The sequence below is a fragment of the Cricetulus griseus genome (assembly GCF_003668045.3).
Source record: "Cricetulus griseus strain 17A/GY chromosome 1 unlocalized genomic scaffold, alternate assembly CriGri-PICRH-1.0 chr1_0, whole genome shotgun sequence".
Lineage (NCBI taxonomy): Eukaryota > Metazoa > Chordata > Mammalia > Rodentia > Cricetidae > Cricetulus > Cricetulus griseus.
In genome coordinates this window covers 18,005,402-18,031,356 of record NW_023276806.1, presented here as the reverse complement: position 1 = coordinate 18,031,356, position 25,955 = coordinate 18,005,402, and the positions used below count along the sequence as shown (strand labels likewise).

The window sequence follows — 25,955 nt, the reverse complement described above, 5'->3', positions numbered from 1 at the left end:
TCCAGCCTCAACTTTCTGAATCAACATTATCCATGTCAGACTGTCAGACAACAATGCCTGAGGGCCATCCTTGGGGAGGGACACATTGTTCTCTCTTTTATTAATAAGCACAATTACATGATGAACTTTCTTGTATGAATTTTTGAGTATGAATTTCTTATCTATTATTCTCAAGTTTTGTCAAAGTATTGTAGGGTACACTTACAATAAACAGAAATTCAATTTTCATCTGCTTTTGTGTTGCATATTACTCTTAAAATTTTATATAAGACTAATAATTTTATTTTTATGATTAAATACATCATTTCACTTTTATTTCTTCCCTTGATACACTGCTATATACTTTTCCTTTTTCTTTCAAGTTGATGTCCTCTCTCTCTCTCCCTCTCTCTCTCTCTCTCTCTCTCTCTCTCTCTCTCTCTCTCTCTCTCTCTGTCTCTGTCTCTCTTGTGTGTGTATATGTGTACATATACATTCCTAAATATAACCTGCTCAGTCAGTAATGTTACTTGTATTCATGGTTTCAGGCTGACCATTTGGTATTGAACAACCAATTTATGTGATCTTCCCTGGCGAAGACTATTTCTCCTATTCTCAGTGTTCTTTAATATCTAGTAGTTTTCTTTGTATGGGAATGAGGTTTTCTGGTCTTTCTCTTATCCAATTTAGCATGTCTGCTTTTGTTTTCCTTGTTTTGTTCATGTTTAGCCAGTCATGTTGATGAGACTATATCACTGTAGTTTCTGATATTTTGACACTGAAACTTCTAGAAGCTACCCTTCTCCTCAGTTTCTATTAATTTTTTATCTGTTTAGACCCAAGTGTCAAGAAGTTCAATGAAAGAATAGTAAATTTTTCTTTTTTAAATTTTCATATATTCAAATAACATTTTTTCATTTATTTTACTTACTGACCACAGTCTGCCCTTCCTTCTCTCCTCCCAGTCCCCTCTTCCCATTTGTGCCCCTTTCCACTCTTCTGTCCCCATTCAGAAAGGGCCAATGCTCCCATGTGCTTGAAAACAGCATTGTACTTCAAGTTGAAGTAGAACTTAACTCCTCCCCTGTGTGGAGTCTGGGCAAGTAAATCGAGCATGGGGAACAGGTTCCTAAAAGTAAACACCAGGGACAGGTCCTGATCTCACTGCTAGCAGCCTTACAAAGAGAATAAGCTACTCACTGTCACACACATGCAGAGTTGGCCCCACGGAAGCTCCCTATCTGTTGGTACAGCGTCCATGAGCTCCCAAGAGTTCAAGTCAGCTCTCTCCATGGGTGCCCCTAAATCATCACCCCCCCACTGGCTCATATAATCCCTCCTCCTTCTCTTCAGCAAGACTCCCAGAACTCACCACAGTGCTTAGTGTGGATTTCTGCATCTGCTTCCCTCAGTTACTAAATAGAGTACCTCTGATGACAATTAGGGTAGTCAGCAATCTGTGTACAGAAGATGGATAGTTCAGATACCCTCTCTACTATTTCTAGGAGTCTTAGCTGGGGTTATCCTTGTGGATTCCTGGGGGTTTCCCTGGTGCCAGATTTCTAAGATGCATATATTCTTACCATTTAAAAACTAATTTATTCTGTTGATTTCTCTGAGCACTGCTAACTCCAAGCAAGTGGCATCTTATTTTCACAAGAATAAGATTCCACCCTCTTAGAAACATACTTACAATATTCATCTATAGACCCTGATAGGAAAATAATCCTCAAATCACATATTTTTATTTTTATTTTTATTTCATTAACCAGGAAAGTAAAGGCCCAAAAGTCTTCGAGTTCCCAGCTAACCATCTGATTGCATTATCAAAAGCCTCAATAATGCTTTCAGAAGTTTGAAAGTTGGTGTTTTCCACACTATGAATGATTTGTAAGCACACTATTGGGCAAAAGTTTCATTGAAAGCCATAAAATACTACAATGACAAATGAGTCTTTGCACATATGTGTATGTTCAAAAAAGATATTCTTTGACTGAGCATAAATGCATTGAAATCCCTGTCACTGCAGGTCTCTTTCAATATCTATTAATTGAATTTCAGTTAATGGATTTAGGAAGCCAATGTTCATGTTCAGGAGTCAACCTGAATCCTTGCTTACAATAACACTGGATTTTCTTTTAATTGGTAGGATCAATAACTAAATCATATATGTAAATATATGTGATTTATTGATTATATACATATATATATATGTAAAATCAAAAACACAATCAAGTTGACCTTACAGAAGTAACCTCTTAGCTATTATATATAATCTAAAGGCAAAATTCATCTTTTTTTCCCATGACATGAATTCCCATATTATTCTAATCGATGTTTTACATCTAATTCTTGGCTGACAAGTACCCATTTTTCTATCACCCTTGAGTTCACTGTGCCTGCAAGGCACCCTCTCTGTCTTCCATCACATCTGTCTGAATGATGTGATATTCTCTACTTTCTATCGCACTGCTCTGAATGATGTTACTCACCCTCCTTACACAGCCACAATATAGGAAGACCAATGATCCTTATACAAACCAAAAGAGAGGTTTGATATCAAAACTTAGAAATAAATTTTCAGGAAGATGTAACTGCTTGGTGGGGTTAAATGTAATATTTTAGAAATTAAATAAAATTGATGAGGAATCTAAAGCCCAACCATTAAGACAATGTAATATTATATAATACCTATTGATGATTTAGAAGCATCTTTCTCTTAAGTGGGTACCTATGGTAGGTTTCCTTTGCTGAACTTTTCTCAATCAAGAAACAATGACCACAGTCATATGTACTCATGTGGCAGGAATTTACATACTGTCTGTGTGTGGGACCCCTGGCAGTGTGACTAGGATCTGTCTCTAGTGCAGGAGCTGGCTTTTTGAAGCCCCTTCCATATGATGAGATGCCTTGCTCTGCCTTGATGCCCAGAGCAGGGAGGGCTTGCCCTTACCTCAGCTGAATGTGTCAGGCATTGTTGACTCCCAATGGGAAGCCTTACTCTTTCTGAGGAGTGGCTGGGGGTAGGGTGGGAGGAGGTTGGAGCAAGGGGGTGTAGGAAAAGGAGGGGTAACTGTGGTTGCTATGTGGAATGAATTACGAATTAAATTTATTTAAAAAAAACTAAATACTTTATCAAAAGTTGTATCATGGTGTCAGTGAGGAGGCCTTGGCACTCTATGGGACCTCTGGTATTAGATCAGTATTTATCTGTGGCATTTGAATGGACTTTGGGAGCCCATTACACATGAAGGGATGCTCTCTCAGCCTGGACGCATGGGGAAGGGCCCAGACCCTGCCGTGGATGCTATGACAGACTTTTTGGGATCCCCCATCGAAGTCCTCACCCTCCCTGGGGAGCAGAGAGGGGATGCTGTGGAGGGTTGGTGGCGGGGGGGGGGTCGGGAGAGGGAGCTGGGATTGACATGTGACGCAGTCTTGTTTCTAATGTATATAAAAATAAATGGAAAAAAAAAGTTGCACCATATCCTAACAGAAATTACAGCAAGCTGTACTCAAGCACACTTAATCATGGAAAACATAGTAGGTGCTCATAATGTTCTTTTCCCCTGGTCCTGTACACTTCCCAAACTAATGACTTCTCCTTATAGCTGTGCCCCATTGTGCTATTGACCTGCCTCTCCTTAAAGTTTCATTCCTGGTGGTCTGTCACTTCCTCTTCAGGTTTCCTCCCACCTCTCCAGTCACTCTCTGTCATTTTTGTTCTGAGTCCTTCTGCCTCAATATTTTTGTCCTCTTTTCTTTACACTGTCTTCTGTCCCCTGTCAGAAGCATTGATTTCTAGTACTGAGACAGCCAAAGCCTCACAGGGCAGGAGATGGTCACCCCAGTGAACATTTGGCATTTCTACATTCACTTATTTTGTCATTTTAAAGAAAGATAGTACAAAATAGTGAGTAGAGGCTAGTGATAACAATAAGCACATTACTGTGTAAAGAACAGCTTCACAAAGAAATGCCAAAGTCCACAAATATAATAGTGCTGTGCTTTATAAACCATGACTTAGGTAGACTGGATAATTCCTTTTGAGTATCCTATAGAAACACTAAACTCAAAATGTAACAAGAAGTTATCATCTCCCTCACTTTGCTAAGTTCAATACTTTGGATTTTGATATAATGCACTAGCACCAAACATAGCAACAGACTTACCTCAAATACCCAAATCTTCTGGAGTTATAATCTACATACATTGAAAAATATCTCTCCTCTCCTGTAATCAACTATCTGCTGAGTCCATGACTCTCTTATCCCCACCAGTCTACACAATCTGGCCCCTAACTGATTCCCTACTACTGCTACAATCCTGCTGTCCTTAGGGTAATACGGCAGTGAATTCAGTCCTTTGACCTTGAAGCACTGGCCATTGCTTACTGGGCAAAAAGGCTTCTCATTAACACACCCTCAGTTTACCTTTAAATCTTATTTCTATATATGACACATCTTTACCTTAAACAGCTCATCAAATCTCTACTGTGTCTAATTTTAAATATCAAGTGAAATTTCTTTAACTAGTTGGATATACACTTTCTTCTTGTTCTTAACCCTGTTTGTACATACTGATAAGTGAAATCAAGTCAGTATGTTATTGATTTAAGGACAAATTCCAGTTATGTTTCCTCTAGTACAGGCTAGATAGAAACTCTTCAGAGCCATTGTATGTAAACAAAAATCACACCATATTGTTAAAGTTTTATCCTATAAAAATTATTAGCCAGTATTTTTTTCACCAGCTACTATGTCGGCCAAAATCTTCACCTCAGTGCAGGTAAAGATAAACAGCAGTTATTGTAACAAAGAGAAGACTTTTATATTCCTGTGGGGGCACACATGGATGAGAAAGGATTTAGAAGAGTGTGTGGGATGGCAAGATATATAAAATCAAAGGCTAGCACATTCCAATACAGTATCAATTATCTTGCTGTGAGATTATGGTAACTTAGTGAGTATATTCCTCATTTGTGAAACAGGGATATAGTTGAGATATCTTTCATGTCATGGTAACCATTTGGATTCTAAATATTCATCTCAACCATACACTCAATTTTCCTGATGATTTTATCACAAATGCCCTACTGATAGCACTTTCTTATCCTTTGAAGAGGCTCTTGTCTTATTTCAGCTAAAATCAATCCATCATTTTCTTACAACCATCAGCATCTTGGAAGAGTCTCTCCTGTCAAGAAATCCAACCATGTAGTGAATATATAAGTGAACCTTTCCCTGGTGACTTTTTCTAGATGGTACTTTCTAGAAGGAACCTGTTAGAGAACATGCCTTGAGTCTTTGGGTTTTCACCTTATACTTCAGTAGGCTAAAATGGTACTTTCAGCTTCTTATATATTTATGAAGGATTGATGTGGGATGTCCCTCCGTATGCTACAAATATATGTTGCCTTTATTGGTTGATGATAAAGCTGTTTTGGCAAATGGCTAGGCAGAATATAGCTAGGCAGGAAATCAGAGTTACAGAGAAAAGATGGAGTTAGGGAGATACCATGTAGCTACTAGATGCCAGATTATTACCAGTAAGCTATAACCACATGGTGATACACAGATTAGTAAATATGGGTTAAATTAATTGTCAGAGCTAGTCATTAATATGCCTGAGCCAATAGCCAAACAATTATTTTTTAATATTAAGCCTTATAGTGGTTATTTGTGAACTGGTGGGTGGGACAAGAAACTTCCAGCTAGGTGGAAAGATGAAAGGACAGAGGCATTATTTTTTTATTGAAAACCACTGATTAAACTTAAGATAATGCTGTATTGTAAAGAATTGAACTGTTCACACAAAGGAAAATTCTAGATATTCTTAAGAAATGACCTGAATATATTTTACTTTTTAAAAAGTTGATAAAATTTGTTTAAAGTTTAAAGACAAACTTTTAAAAACAAAACAATTATATATTATTCAAGGATATATTAGTTAAAGCTTTCTCCTACAGCATGTACCTATGATATTTGAAAGATGATAGGCTGGTTTCTGACATTTTCATCTCTGTGTATTTTCCAAAGCTTCTGCATCTTGCTATAATAGCTCTAGCTGTACAAGCACATAATTAGGTACTTGGCATGTTTGAGAAGATATGAATACTTAATCTTCTCATTGAAAATGGCTACATGATTAGAAACTAAATTCTTTCTAGACTATTCTCAGCAGTTACCCTCTGTTTTCCCTTGTGCTTTCAAGACATTTCCGGAAGTTATATACCTTATTTGTGAATCCTCAAGGAGTCTTATTTTCCAACTTGAACAGAAGGTCACTTTTGATTTATGAATAAAAATATCCTGGATTTGCCATGATGTTAATAATATCAATTGTAAGAAAAAATATTTATGTGCACAAGGAACTCTGTCTGTAAGATTCAAGAAAAGGGGTTCTTTCAATTAAAAATGTGACCATCACAGTGGATTATCAAGAAACAATAAAGTGTAATTAAAGGATTTCAGTAATTATTAAAATAATAAAGGTTTTTATTGATGCTTAAAGTCAGTGCAGTTAATAGCATTTAACTTTCATAATTTCATCTACACTGAATATTTCTTCTCAGATTAGGGTATAATATCAACAGATGGATAAACTATAAAGATGCAAAACCACTAAACTGGGGAAAGTTTTGGTACTTTCTATAAGAAGACTGGTGTTATTTAGTTTTGACATGTATTTTATCACCCAAACCTTCTAGATCTACGGAAGACATTTGAGCAGGAACCCTTGGGAAAGGAAGTATCTCTGGAACAGGAAGTCTTACTCCAGTGTCGGCCACCTGAAGGGATCCCAGTGGCTGAGGTAACAAAAATGCATTGCATTTAGAAGTTGGCACTTAGTTATTCTAATAGAGGCCTAATCCATGGCTAATGGTGTAGTGAATTAGGGCATGGCATGATGAATGGTTGGTAATGGAGTCCTAACTGCCTGCTGCTGGCAAAACAGATTGATTAGGAACTGATTAATGACTTGGGAGTCAATTAGAATGCCCCACTGGACAAAGCCACAGGCAGCATGGTTTAATTTTATCATTCTCTTTCAAAACAATCAGAAATAATGTTTTTACTTTATCTGGCACCTATAGAAAGCAATACTATGACTAAATGTGCCATCAGTTGTATTACTGTTCCAGATGATGTAAGAAAAGAAATGTTAGTATAAGGAAGATGTGTCTGTCTTATAAGCCCGCACTGCACATTTGTGTTTCTCAGTCTATTTTTGTCATTGTGGAGATCAAAAAGCATATCCACTATCATAAATATGATCACTTTCATCCAGTAATATTTCTGTGAGTTTATGCATTGTTCTAGTTCTGCTTAAGTGAAGTCTATGGGTGGCTAATGAAGTATTATGGATCAGGTTTTTTGGCATGACTTTTTATCAGCAGCAATGTGTTGCTCTTTGAAAGAGTGTGTATTTGAGCAATTACCCTGCATGACCCATAGGAGAATGTATACTCTCCTGGGGACACTCACCATAATGTTACAGCATCCTGTTGAAGGAAACTAATACCATGTCTTTTATTTGTTAACAAATGCTTCCAACCTCTAGAACAATGTTCCCTTTACATGATTAATAAAAGACTAACTTATAGTGACCAACATGATTATCTATAGAATTCTCCAAATCCAAATATACTTTCGTTTGTCAAGTAACATAGCTGTATATTCGTTTAGGTTCCTTGCTAGCCTCCAAGTTTCAAGAAGTCATTTGAAAGATATACCATATATGGCATATGTGGAAAGAGACATATACCAGTTGTTATCATTCAGACCTAAAGTGGATCAGCTCATTTTTTCAGACAATAAAATCTTGAAATTCTGCCTCTACAAAAACAAAAACTCAAAAACTAATAATAATATTGACACTTTTAGTGATTAGTTATAAATATTTCACTTGCTGTTGGATTTCTCATAGCTTCTCAGTTTTAAAGATTGGTACAAAGTAGGAATCAGCTGAGGTAGCCAGACCCACAACAGCAAAACTGAACATCTGGTTCTTGTGAGTTAATGGTGGCAACAAATTACTTGAAAACATATACAAAAGGACTCCATTTTTCTGCCATAAAATTTATATCTCTGTTCCTCAATCTCAAAATCGCATATTTCCCTTTTTTGTCTGAATAAAGAGAACTATTTTCCCTTGTAATTAGAATCTCAGAACTCTTCTGCAGTAAATCAGAAATTGCATCATTATTACTCACTATCACACAATACCATATCGGCATCCCAAAATATAGGCTATGATTTAGTGTGGCTGAAATGAAGGACATTCTTCTCTATCCCGCATTTCACTTCAGTTATGCAACAGTGCATCTGTCTCCTTGCTTGTTGTTCTAAGGTAAACCTCTTCCATAAGCCACAGTAAAGTTCTAAACAGCCTATGAGCAGCACGGGCGTCTGTAATCTGGCTTCTGCTCTAACCATCCATTTGAGCTTCATGGGTATCCAGAGCTTTGTTCAACTCAAGGCAACTTAAAAGCAGCTGGTCCTCAGGAGCTGGCTCTTGCAAAGTCTTATGGAGAAACCTTGCTACTCTTCTTTTTTTTTCAGCTCAACAAAGTAGTTCACTTTGTCAAGGAGTAAAGATTCATGACTTCAAACTAATTGGTTATGAATTTTATGTGTATCATCACTGGGGAAGAGCCTAATTAACATTTGGCAAGCTCAAAAATCATATACCCATTTGACATTCAAAGAACTATATTTAATACATATTACTTTTTCTTTCTATTTTTTTCAGTCAGGAGAGTGATCAAACATACATGCTTAGAAGCAGGCTAATAAACTCCTGTGTAGATTCTTTTTAACACCATTAAAATCACCAAGATCAGAAAGCCAATGAATGCCTCAACATGACACTTTCCAGCTGCTGTTTGCTCAAGAGCAACAGAAAAATGTAAAAAGAAAGGGATGAAAGTTAGCTTGTGAGTTAAAAGATTATTTGATCATTTTAGTTTCGATGTAAATGCATTTGGTATTTTATTTTCATTTATTTGTTTAATGATTTTGAAAGTATAAAAGTGGCATAAAATAAGACATTGATCTTTACATGAAACTAGCTGGTCAAATGCGTGTGCTTTGTGATCATTAGATCAGCCCCAAGGAGGTGAGCCTGGATCAATGTGGGCTTTGCTGTTATCCAATGCAACTGCTTCTGAGAGAAAATCAGATGTGAATGTTCAGTGAACACATGGCTGGTCAAGTCAGTTGATCTTTGTTTTGCATGCATGTGGCTGCCTTCATGAAGGAAGACGCAGTCTATGCAGATTGTCAGGAAGTGGTAATTGGCTTTTAGCTATCTAAACCAGCCATCTTTTACAAAAGAGTGTAACCTCGATTATGATCACATGCATTTGTGCATATAATGTCATAGGCATTGCTCCAGGGATAGCAGTGGGTTTCTTCCATTTGGGCATCCTTTAGACTCTTCTATGGAACAGCAATTGACTTCCTTATAAAACTCCAGGATTACATCCAAAGATGATCATGTTTTAACCTCTGACTTTAGGCAAGATACTTAAATCCTTTTCACTCAGATTTTTCAGCCAGATGAGGAAGATAATACTACTTATTTACAATGTTTTTGTGATATGTAATAACTTAGTATATGAACACTACTTAAAACTGTATAAAGACATAAAGGAATATCAACCATCATACTATACTATTATACATTATGCCATTATATTACATTGTTAATTCCCAGATACTGTACTCAATATCATAGTCACTGAACATTGCTCACCCTAAGCACTCTGTGATATATGAAGGAAGAACTTCTGCTAGAGAATCACCAAGATAGCACCTACATTCTACAGCCATTGGTTTGTTTGGAGACCATGAGTGCCACGCATAGAAGTGATGGTTTAAATTTAAAGCAGGTTGTCTCCTGCTAATGCTAATCAAGTCACCTGCTGTATCACTTTGTCATTATTGTGAACAAACACCTGCCAGGCAGAAACTTCAGGAAAAAGGAGATTTCTGTTTGCTTTAGACTCACAGTTTGAGGGGATACAGTCAGCTACAACGTAGATGGCATTTCAACAGAAGCGGGAGAGAGCTACTCACATTGCAGCTGCAGACAGAAAACAGGGAAAGGAAATGGGTGGGTATTACAAACCCCAATTCCAATCCAACCCCAGTATAACAAACTTCAATGCCCAACCCCAACCTCCTGCACCCCGGAAACCCTCTTCCTCCAGCAAGCTTCCACTACCAAAAAGCATCAAGACATTCCAAAATAGAAGGGTCAGCTGGGGACCAAGTCCACAGACACATGGGCCTCTGGGGAACATTTCGTGTTCAAAGCAAATGTCATGAAGTTATGCTGGCCTCAGTCATTAGCTACTGTCATTTATCTAGTCCTCCTAGTTTTGAGAGTCCAGAGGACCTTGTATTTGCTCCCAAGGAGGAAACTTTTTTTTTTTTTTTGTTTTTTTTTTTTTTTGAGACAGGGTTTCTCTATGTATCTTTGGAGCCTATCCTGACACTTTCTCTGGAGACCAGGCTGGCCTCGAACTCACAGGCCCAAGGAGGAAACTTAAGCAGATGATACTGTTCACAGACATCTTTTCTGAGAGCCCAAGGGGCAAAAATAGTAAATCTCAAGTAAAGAAAGGACTAGCTAGCCAACAGTTACTTATGGTTCATTCCCCCAGGAGGACAATGTCTTTGAGTGTCATCTCACACTCATCAGTTAAGTAAAATGGAACAAATCACTAGGTGTTCAGAAACCTGGACCTTAATGTTTCTTCCTCTAATCTCCTTTCTACATTCTGTCTCTCAATATTCTTCCTGTTTTACTGGGGATGTTTTAAAAATGTTTAATAACTGCACAGCTCCTTTAGCATAGGCACAGGGTCCTGAGAACCTTAGGTTGTACTGAACATAATGCAGTCAGAGGCTAATTCATAGTCAAGAGATGATGCCAAGGAACCAGTCAGAATAAAGGGTTTGGGACACTCAGTTATTTGACAACATATTTAGAGCTGATCTAGCATTTAACACCTGGAGTGAGTAAATGTGTGGCTGGATAAACGGCAGCTCCTATACACTCTGATTTTATAACTGTTTGGAAATTTGTCTATTTACTCTTCTGCCTAACTATACTGTGCAGAGATAAGGAACACAGACTTGTGTAATTATTTTATCCCTAATGACAGCAAATTAGAGGTCACAATAGATTCTCAAGGTAAATTAAACCTAATAAAGAAGTCATGTTGGATATAATGAAGAGGCTACCCTTCTGGTAGTAGGAACTTTTAAAATTGTAACACTATTAATGAAAACCCAGTGACAGATATTGGTATTCAAGTTGAAGATCAGAGAAGCAAAGCATCCATCCAGTAGCTCTTATCTATACCAACACCAAACTGAAGATCCTGTCTTCCCTGTGACTGGAAACTAAATCTCTTTCTATCCTCTCAGTAGTTGGAGAGTAATTGCCAGTGTTGGAGACTGCTGCTTCTTCCTTATATACTTCTTTGGTTCTGGGATTAAAAGTGTGAGCTCTGTTTCTCTTTTAGATTGATTCACTCTTGAATAGCCCTGGATAGCCTTCAACTCAGAGAGATCCATCTACTCTGTCTCCTGGGTCCTGAGATTAAAGGTGTGTGCTACTACTGCCCAGCTTCCATAGTTAACTAGTGTGGCTGACTTTGCATTCTGATCTCCAATGGCTTTATTAGATCATAATCATATCATTACATAGGATGATACCTTTTACCTATGAAGATATAATCCTATTACAGCACCCCTTGTGAGATGATGTGATCTTGAGTATGAACCCGCAAACAGGATTCCAACTCACCAGGACTAGGAATAAAAGAATACTTGAGAGACACTTCATCCCAAAGAACACAGGGGATGCTCATAATAGTCTCACTAAAATACAAAGTAGATAATTTGAAACAAAGAAAAACTAATCCTAGAAATAATGTTGGGTAATATTGCATGGTATTTTCATAGCCCATTTGCTAGAATCAATCCAGAAATTATTCTTTCTTTCCCTTTCTGATGGCATTTCACTCCATTTCAATAACAAGTCTCTCTCTCCTATCTCCCTAAAGAAGCAAGAGAATTAATATGCTGTAGAGTGGGTGCTAGGCTGTTCCCCAGGCGTAAGCACAGCTCTCTATGAAATTAATCCCTCTCTGGTAATTTAAGTTCATGCCTAGAAAATGTTACTATCACACAGCAAGCTTGAGATGTTTAGCTCATCAGAGTATTCCTTTTGGGGATCACTGGATCAAACTATCAATGGATACAAGGGTTTTTGGTATGATAGAAGGAACAAAACAGAAATTTTCACTAAAACCTATGATTTGTTTCACCTTTAACAAGGGGATAATTGCTTCCCTAATTATAATTGAGCTATTTCTCATAGGAGTTTAATTGGAGGAACAGGGCACAGTTCAACTTATTGACCCAGTTGTGCTTAAAAATCTTCTTTGTATTTATCAACATTTGCATCTCTAATTAGTGAGTGGTAAAATCCAGGGTGAAGTGTGAAAGAATAGATGATTTCAATGAGTTTAGTCATGATAAATAGGAAACAGATTTTTTCTAAGTAGGTACTGACAAGACCAACAGCTACTGGCAGCTAGAGGAGCTACCAAATTTGCAACATCAGGTGGCTTTCTGTGTCTAATTGCTTACTAATACAGCCACCTCACAGGCCATGCCACCCCTCAGAATTGGTGGAGATGAATTTTCTGCCATGTTCATTGCCTACCAAGCTGTGTGTCATGTTCTTTGTAGGTAAAAGAGGCTCAGAGACAAACAAAGATGTTGGTCCTCATTTTGGAGGGAACCTATAATGTCTGTTGGAATTACAATATGGAGAATAAGACAACAGGTTTTCAAGTGTCTTCTGTTTTCACACTGGTCATTTTAAGCTCTGCATTGCTCCAAGAATATTCTCTACTGTTACACCTCCATGGTATTTTTCTCCTAATATTTGATACATTGAGCTCAACACAAAGCCATGTATCTGTGTAAATTTAAATTATTGACAAAATTAACATAACAAATTGAAACTATAAAAGACATTGTCTTACCAGACACAGATTCCAGCTTCAATTTCCAAGCATGTTCCTTAAAGGTTATAGATGCAAAATGCATATTGAGTATTTTATCACCAATCCATTTTATTCAAGAAATATTTCTTGTAGACTCACTGTGCACCTAGTATTTTTATGATTGTTCTGAAGAGGAAAATCAAAAAGGCATAAGAAAGGCATTTTCAGGTAACCACAGTTAAAAACAATAAGGCAAGGTTGGCAGTATGAGAGAGGAAAACAAAACACAAGGTCATATGAGGTGGTTGAGGTGGTTCAGAGAGTTCAAGGAAAGTCTCTCTGAAGAGATAAATTTGCACTAAGACCTGGGCAACAGGAAGGAGCCAGTCTTGAAAAGAACTGGGTCAGAAAGCTCCAGGCAGCAGAGACAGAGGCACAAATCCCTTCAGGAGCTAATGTTTTCAAAAGAAGAAGGCTCTCATCTGTGTTACGATAAATCTTTCTGCCAAAAGCCACTGAGCCCCACCGCCACATGTGAGCTTTACTCCAGCCGCCTGCTCAAGTTAGGCCCAAATGAATACACAGAAACTTGTATTAGGTACAAAGCTGCTTGGCCAATGACTAGGAATTCTCATCTGCTAACTCAGTCTTAACTATCATAAACCTATATATTTTATAAGACTTATCTTATCAGACACCTCATTGGTGTCCCTCCTTGCTGGGAGCACATCTTGCTGCTGGAGCAGGAGGGGAAAAAAAGGGGCCGCTTCCTGTTTCTCCTTCGCTTAAATATGAGTCTCCTTGCTATGTCACTTCCTGCCTGGATCACACTTCTCTACTACATTTCCCAGAATCCTCTTTGACTCCTAGTCCCGTCCACTTGCTGTCTCATTGGCCAAACAGTATTTTATTTAACAATCAATAAGATAAATATACACAGAAGTACTTCCCCATCACATCTGAGATCCAATGATAGGAAGATATTCAGTGTGAGGGAAAAACAATGATTCAGGGACTATGGACATGACAAGACAAGCCACCAGAGATCTTAAGTAAGGGATTTTCACCTGATACGTGGCTTTAAAATATCCCTCTTACTATTCTTGGGAATTAGATTTTCAGAATATAAGAATAAGGGAAAGAATACTACTTAGGGTTCATGCTTGCTTGGCTCTCATCAATGTCCAAACAAAAGAAAATAGTTACTTATCCTAAGGTAAAGTAGAAGGTAAGAAGAAAAGTGGGAAAACGTGATACACATATCATTCTGAGTGTGACATTTAAGTATCATTTTCCAAGATGAAGAAAATGTGTGAATTATTTGTCCTATCTTAAGAAAGTGAAATCTTCCATGTCTGCATTCAGCAGACCCACTAGTGGGAGCTCTTTGTAGACAACCTGAAATAAGTAGTCAATAGAGTCTCTTTCTACATCTAATCTAGTGGGTGCTTCAGCAATGAGCAAAGCCCTGGAGAAACTCATAAGAACAAGCCAGAGGGGCCTTTTATTTTCAAAGTGCTTGGTGTTTGAAAGTGAAAATCGAGTCTGTATTTTGACCGCTCTTTCTTTGGGATTTCAAGGACTCTCCAGATGCCTACAGTCTGTACTTACTTCAGTCAGTGGGGATGGGAAAGAAATCTCTAGAGAACAGAAGGTTCGAATTTCCTGATGATGGTCAGACAGTACAGTCTTGAATACTTTCCATTGGTAAAAAGGAGGAAAGGCTATGAATTGCTCATCTGGAAGTCAAGTTCTTAGAAAAAGTAGTAATACACTAGTAATTCATTAATGGGCTTCTCTCTTTATAGCCCTTTTATTGTAGAAAATTTAGATTTTTTTTTAAACACAATTCAGGGCTAATTTGTTCTCTTGCATGGTGGTATCATATATAGTCATTCAACTTTGGAACTTTTTCCTGGTTTTTAATTTTATTTCTCAATTAGACTTTATTGCTTTGCGTTCTTCGTCCATTTGTTTTTATCTCTTCATAGTCTAACTTCAGTTTGAGAAGTTTACAGAACTGAAGACTAGTTCGCCTCCACAATATGGTCTGTGTACATTCAGCTCTCAGAAGCAATGAGCCAGACATATGTGCAATTAAGGGAGGAAAACAAATTCCCTTTCTTGGCAAATTCCTTCCTTCTGCAGAAGCTACAACAACTGAGCAAAATGTCACTGTAGTTTCCATTTGAATTTTTCAATTCTTTGCCCATTTTATTTTTACAATTGCCTAAAGATAGAATTTCAACTTGGTTGAAGACTAACACTTCTGAAAGCACATAAAATACCTTTATTTTCACAGCCCCACTAAAGCATGTAAAGAATATTGAATAATGGTCATCAAAGAAGAAATAAATGAGTGCTTATTTTACCACGGATCTGAGAAGCAAATAGCTGCATAAACAATGTGGTCTACCCTTATTGGAATGGTTTCATGGTTATTTGAGATATTCAAAAGTGACAGTAAGATATCTATTGCTACTAGAGCAAGCAAAAAGAAAACAAAGGAAAAGAATCCTAGAACTTCAAATCTGTGAGCAGGTGGAGCCAAACACCGCTTTGGGGGCCATACAGAATGCTAGTTCCCTATAGATATATTTTTTAGAATTGTCAAGGCCTTGTTCCTCAGGATGTGGTGCATAAATGATACATGTGGACAGAATCTCATAGCTTCTTAAGTAGCATTGTAGGTACTCCCACCCCACACACAATCACTTCATCAGCATCTGCATTTTAACCAGTCTGCAAGTACAGCTCAAATGGAAACATTCCCCAGAAACATCTGGAAAAACTGACAATAATGTCCAACCCTTAAATACTAACTTAAAAGGCTATATGTACAATGTGATTACTATAGCTTGTAAGAAATTCTCAAATTTTCTAAAATCTGTCATATTTTAAGGAAAAATCAATCAAATGAATTAATAATAATAATAATAATAATAATAATAATAATAATAATTGCAATAACAATAATACTTCAGACTTGCCACTTGTAAAGCAGTCAGTGAAACTCAGCAGACTCTCAGAGGCTAGTAAATGTACCTTTGAGAAGTTTAGCTTGGCTGAGTGTGCATTTGATAATTGCCCAATAATTGCTTTTCCCATTTGTTTGATTAATGTACCTATATACTATTCTCTACCAAATCCCTACTCTCATAGGTGTGCACACACTTCAGAGTTCTGTTGTGTCATTTTCTAGTGCAATGTTCTGGCACAGTAGTCCCCAATTTGCTATTAACAATATAACCTTTGTGATAGATGGGAATTTTTGTACATAATGGTTGCTGGAGTCACTTTTTCATCTTGGATGGCATGTGGCAGTTTCGTTGGTTAATTAGGACAAATGTGCCAATTATGTTAATGTTTCTCCCGATACCAATCAGTGAATAATTAGATACAACACATCTGTCTTTCACAGGGGAGGAGAATAGAAAGAAAAGGTCCTTGGCTTCTTATATTGACATATATGATTAGACAATACCTTAATCAATCCCAGGGTCAGCAACTTTTGTGTTAAAAAGGTACAGGCTGCCAGTGGCCATTGAGGATCTGGATATCTTCCACAAAATGAGAAGGGTCTCTGCAAAGAACTTAAGTCATCTTTTCTGCTTTTATAAGAAAAGCATCACATGGCCCTATTGATAAAATTATAGTTATGTTATATATTTATCTCTAATCTATCAAAATAAATGAATTTTTGTATAGAGGTATTTAAAACTCTGAAAATAATTTGGCTTCATTGATATGAAAGATGGTGCTAAGAAATAACAATCACAAAATTCAGCCTTGGTGCCTGAGTGAAAGGACTATTAATATACACAAGATACCATGTATATAGCCTTCGTGAAGACGATCTGTAGTCCGTAAGGCTAAGATTTCTTTATTCAGATAAACCCCGTCATCCTCCACCTCCCCTGACCACACCCTCACGGGCATGGCCAGGCACACCTGTAGAGGCTACCAGGAGGCGGGGCTATAGTGTCTCCCTACAACCATGACATTCCAGTTTGCTACAATTTGTTTATATCTATATATAAACTTCAAAGACTTTGGTTAGTGAGAAATTAATGTTATTTTCATTGTAAATTTATTGGCATTCATAGTTCATATTTTGTAAGATTATAAAAAGAGATGAAGTTGTGTCCAAGTTATTTAATAATATAAGCAATCTCTCCATTCTTGGGTTGACATGTCAAGTATAAAGAAAAGACTTATGAAATCCACTCATTGTCTTTTACATGGTCACAGAACATAAAGTTTGTTGATTTGTTTAAAATTAAAAGTTTATGGTTCCTAGTAAATATGTCTTAAATATTTATATATTCACTCATTTAACAATATTCCACTATGTATATTTGTCATCTAAAGATCTCATTGGGGGCTGGGCGTTGGTGGCGCACGCCTTTAATCCCAGCACTCAGAAGGCAGAGGCAGGCAGATCTCTGCGAGTTGGAGACCAGCCTGGTCTACAAGAGCTAGTTCCAGGAAAGCGTCCAAAGCCACAGGGAAACCCTGTCTCTAAACCCGCCCCCCCAAAAATAAATAAGATCTCTTTGGGTACAATCTTAAACTTTGTATTACAGAGGTTTTCACTATAGTATACCAATTGTTTTGTGAAAAGTGGTTGGTCAGAAAATAAAATTGCAATATCCATTTAAAAACAACAGCTTATCAAGGTACACAGTGGTTTCAAAAGACAGTTATGGTTGCTAACACTGGCAGTAGTCCTCCAATAATCATGCTAGCATTTTCCCTTCTGCTCAGGGGATTGAGAAAAATGAAGAAAAACAAGAAGCTGGTTGACTCTTTTTTTTTTTTTTTTTTTTTTTTGCTTAACCTCAAAACATTTAAGTTAGATTCTTCAGTAGTAAAACATGAACATCGAGTTGTAGCAGAAGTTCTATCATAAAATCATGACACAATATTAGAAATAATGGTTGAATGACTATATTATTTAAATAACTTCACGTTTTATACCCACTTAGCTATCAGAACACTATTAGATAGACGTTTAGGTTCAGTATCAGATAGCATAATTACTGTGATATTTGGTTAGGAAAATTAGGGATGAATGAAAGTTGGCAAATGAGTTTTCTATCATAATTTATCCCATATACAATTATAAACTATAAATAGATAAACTATTGGGAACCATATAGATTTTTCTGCCTTTGTTCATGGTATAGCTAAAAAATAAATAAAAAGTATTTAGGGAAAAGGTAATAGGCAATTTTTAAAATGTGAGAGTTGTAAAATGTTGGCATGACCTTTCCAAACTTATGGAAGTCTAGGCCGCTGAACAGTGGTTTACTACAAAATCTTGCTTCCTCTAGCAATATAGCCAGTAGTACTTACTTTTATGAAATACCAGTAACTATAAAACTATAAACAAAGTGTCTAAGAGTCATAAAAGTCGTTTCTTAAATCAAGCCACACAACTTAACTCGGCAATTTTATACACATTTTCTAGGAACACATGATGGGGATTGTAAGCATCAATCTTGGATTGAATAATCAAGTTGGGAATCACTCATCTTCATTACTAAAATCATATTAGTGTTTGGAGAATTCCATGGGCAATCAATTGAACTGAGTGATGAGAGTATCAGGGAAATTCCTTTATTTCCTCCATTTTTTTATTTGAATTAGAAACAAAATTGCTTTACATGTAATCCCAGTTCCCTCTCCTCCCCTCCCCAAAATAACAAGCTACCTATCCCATACCTTTTCTGCTCCCCAGGGAGGGTGAAGCCTTCCATAGGGGGTTTTCAGAGTCTGTCATAGCCTTTGGGATAGGGCTTAGGCCCATCAAGGAAATTCTTAAGCATATGATCCTCCTACAGCAAGATTTGGGTACCTACCCTTATTCACAAAGCCTGGAACTGCAACATCTGTTCTACACAAATATTGTAAGAAATTGTGGCTGTGAAAAATGGACATGGCTGTCACAAGGAGAGTTTACTAACAAAAGATTTTTAAGTTACATTTATTTATTTTGTTTTTGGGTGTGAATAAAACACAGCCTGTGAGTGGAGATCTGAGGACAGTTTTCAGTCCTCAACCCTCATTTTCCAACATGTGGGTCCCAGGGATCAAACTCAGGTCTTGGGTATGAAGCAAAATACCCTTACCTACTGAACCATCTCACTGGCCTCCAATGTGAGAATTTAGAAGCCAGTATTTATGGAATTCCTTACCATGGTAAAGTAAAAGCCATATCCTTCCCTAGTGTGTACTTTTCTGATTAGGTATGAGAAATGTAAAGACACATACTTTTTAACAGAGACTTTTAAAATGTCCTATTTTGACAGTAGCCTCTGAGTTAAGATTAGCAGCAGGGGAAATGCCATTGAGATTATTGACTAGCTCATTATTCCACAAACTTCTGCTCTGTTATCTCATTAAATGCTCCTGCAACCTCTAGCTGGGTAGTCCTTCAGCCTACAGAGGTAAAGGCCACAGTCAACTGTTTGACTCTTGCATTCTTTGTTCCCCCTTATAAAAAAAAATAGTTTCATTGACTGTACATTTTTGAAATTTGGTGCCTTAAAGTGGTACAAATTATTTGTGGCCTTGCCTGATTTCTATTAGTAAATCAGGTAGTACCTAAACAAAAACATCTCTTGGGAAAATATATTTTTAAAGTATTGAATTGTCTCACTGAGTCTTTTAAAGGATAGTGAGGGCATTTTATGCCATTGTATATAGTTCCTACCTGCACATACTTTGTTAAAAAGGGAAAAACTTAGAATATAGAAGAGGAATTAAACTCAACTTGAAAGTCTACTCCTTACTCCATTACTTAAAACAAACAGTGAGGTATCAAGTTGAAAGAGATCAATTTGAATAGAAAGTATGATTGATCTTTAATTTGTTATGCTTTTCATATTTTTTGAACATCCAGATGGAATTATCTAGAATTGGAATTATGGATAGAACTTAACGAAACTTGAGACTGATGTTGATGGCTTGGGAATTATCAGCCTTAAGTGAAGAAAGGATATGGCCATCCTGTGCACAGGAGCCTTCAGGTCTCACATATAGCTGAAGATGATGGGGAATGTACTTCTTTGTTTGTTTATCTTATTGATTATTGAATAAAATATTTTTTGGCCAATGAGACTGCAAGTTAGACAGGACTAGGAGTCAAAGAGGATTCTGGGAAATGCAGTAGAGAAGTGGTGATCCAGGCAGGAAGTGACATAGCAAGGAAACTCATATTTAAACAAAGGAAACCGAAAGTGTCCCTTTTTCCCCTCTGCTCTTCCTCCAGCAGAGCAATGTGATCCACCAGCAAGGAGGGACGCCAATAAGGCTTCCGATAAGATAAGTCTTATAAAATATATAGATTTCTGATAATTGAGACTGAGCTAATAGATGAGAATCCTAGTCATTGGCCAAGCAGCATTTGTACACAATACAAGTCTCTCTTGTATAACATGAAGTGGGGCTTCACTGTGGAGATTTGAAAATCCTGATGCCTGGGCTCCTCCTCAAACCAGTAAAATCAGAGCCTTTCCAGTGGAATCTAGGAATAAATACAGGGTAAAAGACTCCTGGACAGTTAGGGAGCACTAAGTTAGGAGCCATTGGTGTAAATGATAGAGGAAATGTAATGGGCCAATGGGATTCTTTCGTAACAGCGTGTAAAACCTAAGAGGTAGTGTTTTCCAAGGCACGCCCAGGGCAGCTACTTTCCATAGCAAGATCAGTAAGAGAAGTTTCCCTTTGCATTTGAAAATTTGACATGACCACTAGTTGTCTTTGAAGGTAACACTGGATTAGAATGATGGGCATTACTCCAGAGAGTTGCCATTTGAAGATCCAGTGAGCAAATGAATAGATGTGGACCAACAGCACTGTAACTTTTATAAAATAAAAAAGCTGACACATGGCTGTTGAAAAGCAGAGACACATCAGATTAAGCGGGGACTACAAAAATATTGAGTACCTTTGGTGACCCTGGGGCTCAGAAGATCGAAGCAGTAAAATAATATGAATCACCAGTGACTGCAGTTTCTGAGGGTAAAATCTTAGCAACCTACAATTGCAGATGGCTTTTGCAGTGGCACATAAACCTTCAGGCTATGTCTTCTGGATAAATGTTCTCTCTTGCTTGTTTGCTAATGCTTTCAGGTAGAATTCTATGAGCGTAATTTTGTTTGCTGCTCTTTGATTGAATGTTGAAACAGGATTCACAATGTAAGATTTTTCTTTGCAGAACGATATCATGTTCTCACTCAGCATACTTACCGCAGAGCAAGAATATCACAAACCACAGGATGTCTAGATTTAACATTATGAATTTCAGTTCCTGTGTGTGTACAAAGAGACAGTTTCTTTAGGATAGATCATAACTGGATGCTGCTTGATTCTTTTTAAAGTGTGCCCATTGAAAATATTTTAAAGCATCTTTCATTTTGAAGTCACTAGAAGGAAATCTCATCCCTGAAGTCCTCATTAAAGTGATAAAGATCATGAGATATGTGCCATATATTGGAGAATGGGGTAAGGAGATTGATGTCACAAAGAACAAGCATTGAGAAATAACTTGAAATATACATGAAGAATAACTCATATATATGTATATCTATATGTATGAGTGTATATATATATGTATATATATACATATGTGTGTGTATTTCTTATGTTTATTATCAAAGTAGAAATGAGCATCAGATTTAATATTGATAAAATATCTTTTATTAAAATACATTCTACATATGTTTTTAGAAGTGATTAATTAAAATGACATCTTCTAACAGGATTAAAAAGCATTTATACAAGTTAATTAAATGCATTTTAGTGTCTGAAAACAGCTATTTGTCTATTCACAGCTTACTTACGTAGTGCCAGATTATTGTTTAAGGATGAATGGAGGTGACTTGAAAGAGGATAAATCTCAGTGAAGGATCAAAGAACTCAGACATAAACACATTTCAAGCATTTTAGATTAGTATTATTTATTTCACCTTTTGAGTTCTTTACACTTATCTCATTCTCACCTCCTTTAGTACACTCTTAATTAAATACTACTGATACTCTTAAACTAGTCATTGTATGTTAGGCACATAGCATTCTATCCCCAAATATAATTGAGAAACTAACCCAAGTAGACACATAGACACATATAACCTAAAATGACCAAGTTTAGCTTAGAATTCGGGAAGTAGATTCAGACTTTGTCTTTGAGGCTTTAGGAAATGCCTTTTAAGGGAAGATTCTCAGCTATACACGATGGGAAGACTCAAATCCAACATAACAGCAGAATATGCAAACACAACATTCTGATATTGCTTCCTAGCTTTTTGCTTACCTTTAATAAAAGTCCATGCTTTTTAAGCACTTGAGAAAAGGACATCAAGTATGTCTCCAAATGACAGCAAAGCATTCAGTTACTGAACCTGAGGACAAAAAGTGAGTGATGCAGGGCATCCCTGGAGCCATGTCAAGTCATGGTTTATGGCAGAAACGTTTTATTATTTCTTGAACTTGAACCTATTTTTCTGACTTCTTGAGTGTTTTATACACAGTCAAAAATAACCACTAACTCAGAAAGAGTTCCCTGTTGAATAAATCCATTTGGCAAGTGGGAGAGATGGAAGATAAAAGAGAAAAATGGGAAAAACCAAAATATGAAGAGAATTATAGACCAGAGCAAGTATTAATGCTTGATTAACCAAGATTGCATTGTGAATAAATATTATTGGAACAATTTAATTAATACTAGTCAATATAATAAAAATCTAGCACAATGAAAGGTACTGTTTTTTTAAATAATGTTATATATAATATAGCCAAGGAATTACTTCAAAATGAGGGAATCATTTCCTCTGGCACTGCTGATTCGGGAGCTAGCACATGAAACATTTTTTAAAATTAGATGTTACATTACAGCTCTTGAATATTGATTTCTCTTGCTGACTCAGATAGTCTTTTACATGATAAATAGAATTACTTTCATGTATTTTTCTTCTATACATTTAAGTTTTTATGATTGCTGTAACATTTTGTCTAAGCCAAAAACAATAATTAAATATTACTTCATCCCACTTGCATTTAAATATCCTTTTAAATCAGTATCTTCCATATTTAATGGTAAGATAAAGCTGACCCAAGAAAAAATCATTAGGATTTAAGTGTTTCAAAATTCACTGTTTACAAAAAAGCAACTGAATTTTGAGTAATTAAACTATTGCCAGCGCCATGCACTCCTGCAGGAATTTTTTGTTAGATTGGGTCAACCACAACTCATTATTTTGGCCAGCAGATTGTTTCTGTCTTCTGTAACACAGTTCTGCACAGATTCCCCCAAACCATTAACTGCAGAGTCCATTTTGTACTCTTCTTTCTATATAACATCAACTAAGGTTCTGCAGCCTGTACCAAACATGTGCTCTTCCTCAAGTGTTCCATTACCCTAATGCCCTTTGCCTCTTGATAATTGGAACTCCATCACCAAAAGCAAGTGAAGATGTCCACCCCACCCTCAAAGGTCCCTCCTCCATATATTTATTCTTGGGTTCCCTTCATCTTAACATGTGTCCTATTGTGATTGTACAAACACCACCTTCTCTTCTGTAGAGATCTCCATCAGCATGTCTGCCTATCTGCTCTCCAGCACTTGACCCAGTGCTTACACAAACTTTTTACTCAGGGTTGCATATGGGTTGAAACAACATGTGATATTATTTTCCTTTTTGAGGAATGTTAGGCAAGCCACCCTCCCCTTTTCAATTCTGCAGTAGTTATGCAGGTTTAATAGGTACTGTATAGACATTTCACCTTTGAAGAAAAATTCACTACAGTAGGATAGGCAGACATGGATTCAGATGGCAACAGGGTACTCCCAGAGTAACTGGAGCTCATCTCCCGTCTCATGTGTCTCTGCTAAGACCACACAGAGGTGAGGCAGCTATCCTCCAGGGTTCTGGGGATTTGAATTCTCAATCCCAAGCAGAGCAATAGCCATAACTAAATCTACTTAATAAAAATCATGTTTTTTTTATGGGCTTGTCCTCACTAAAAATATTTAATCTTAATTTTGACAGCCAAACACAAGAACCTAAAAGTATGTATAACAGATTTCACTCCACAGTGTATCCTGCTTTCATTCACGTGTAAGGAAATCCTGGCTAAGCATTGTCTATAGGCTAGTACCAGAACATAAGAACATAAGCAGTGGTACAAAGAAACAAAAAGAAGAAGAAGAAGAAGAAGAAGAAGAAGAAGAAGAAGAAGAAGAAGAAGAAGAAGAAGAAGAAGAAGAAGAAGAAGAAAAACAGAGGAGCTTGACATAGTAGTCTATGACTTTAATTATAGCACTTAAAATACTCATGCAAGAGGATCATAGATTCAAGGCCAGCTTTGGCTAGTTAGAAACCAAAAACCAGATAAAAAATCCATTCAGCTTATATTGTAGAGGGAAATAATTAATAAATTAGATGAATAAAATGAAAGAAAGAAGGTGAGAGGTTGAAGGTATAGGAATAAATGGGGGCTGAAGGTTCCAAGGCTGACCAGGAGCTGAAATACTGAAAATGTGATGTGTGAACAAGGATGTGAGTGGGGTGAGGACAACAGAACATGAGGGCATCTCAGAGAAGATTGATTTACACAACTGTAGTGGAACAGCAGATTCAGTGTCTTCCCACCAAGAGCATTCTGGTTTGCATGAACGCCTCTGTAACAGGGCCTACATACTGAGAGATAAGGCCATGGGAAAACTGGCAGTGAAGCTTGGAAAGGCCTGAGTTTTCTGGCAGCATTGGGGCTCCATAATAGTTCACTGTAAGGGTTTAGAGTTGACATTAGATTAACTAAGGAGTCACTGGAGGTTTGGAAATGATGTAGCATATATTGGGAGATTCCTGTGACTCCCACAATATTGAGGAGTAAGAGGAAACATAGAGGGTAAGATGACAAGATTCTTCTTGCAATCTGATAGAAAAATGGTGACTTGGAATTGGAAGGAAGTAGATAGCAGTGGGTGAGGGGGAGTCAGAATATTGCTAGACCATTCAACAGTGAATGGTCAGAGAGAGAAAGAATGCAATAGACACCCAGAGAGTATCTTTCACTAGCTGCAGGCTGAAACTGGCCTTGACTGAGACAAATGAGACAACAGGAAAAGCAGGTTGGGAATGTCTGTTCAGAAGGACACTATCAGACAATTGAGTGCATTACATGACAGCAGATATATGCACCCAAAGATCATGGGTGGAATCTGAATTGGAAGTAAGTTAAGAGAGTCATCTGAATTAAATGAAATGAGATTGCCAAGGAAGTGAATCTGAGTACAAAAGAGAGACAAAGAAGAGAGCAAGACCATGGTGGTACCAGTTTGATCAAGGAAGTTTAGGTGGATGTATGAGCTGGAACAGATCCTGTAATGTGCTGTGTCCTGGGAAAACAAATAAGAAGGAGAAAGGGACTAACAGGACCACATGCTACTGCTAAGCATGTATGGTGGGTCCTAAATGCTGTCTACATAGTGAGTGTCAAAGTCACTCACAACTGAGGACAGTCTCAATGAAAGTGAACATGGAGGAGGATTATGATGGGTTCAATAGAAAAGAAGAAGGCAGGGAGTGATAGGAATCTTCCAGGAATTCTTAGAAGACCCACAGAGGAATGTGAGGCTGAATAGTTTTGTGGGAGTTGTGAAAAATAACAGTATGTTTGCCTGTTTATGGAAATTATTCCAGAGAGAGAAATAATTGAATGATTTAAGAGAAAGAGAATTTCTGAGATTTGCCCTTGAATAAGACAATGATAAACAGATAGAAAGCCCCAATCAAGGTCACCTTATAAGAGCCCAGAGAGCACCCTCAGATAGTGAGCCATAGGAGTAGCTAGGCAGACCAGGAATTCAGAGGCTCTCTCCTGATTGCCTGTTGTCTCTGTGATATGAAATAATATAAAGACAGACAAGGAAACA

General features: G+C 37.2%; 1 protein-coding gene across 2 annotated transcripts in view; it reads left to right on the top strand.

Moving 5' to 3' along the window:
- Unc5c (unc-5 netrin receptor C) overlaps nt 1-25,955 on the top strand; it is a 349,129-nt gene that overhangs the window by 248,076 nt on the left and 75,098 nt on the right. For both annotated transcript variants that reach the window (XM_035451642.1, XM_035451641.1), the window contains exon 4: nt 6,689-6,792. In XM_035451642.1, the coding sequence (XP_035307533.1) occupies nt 6,689-6,792 (104 nt within the window). The remainder of the gene's footprint in view (nt 1-6,688; nt 6,793-25,955) is intronic.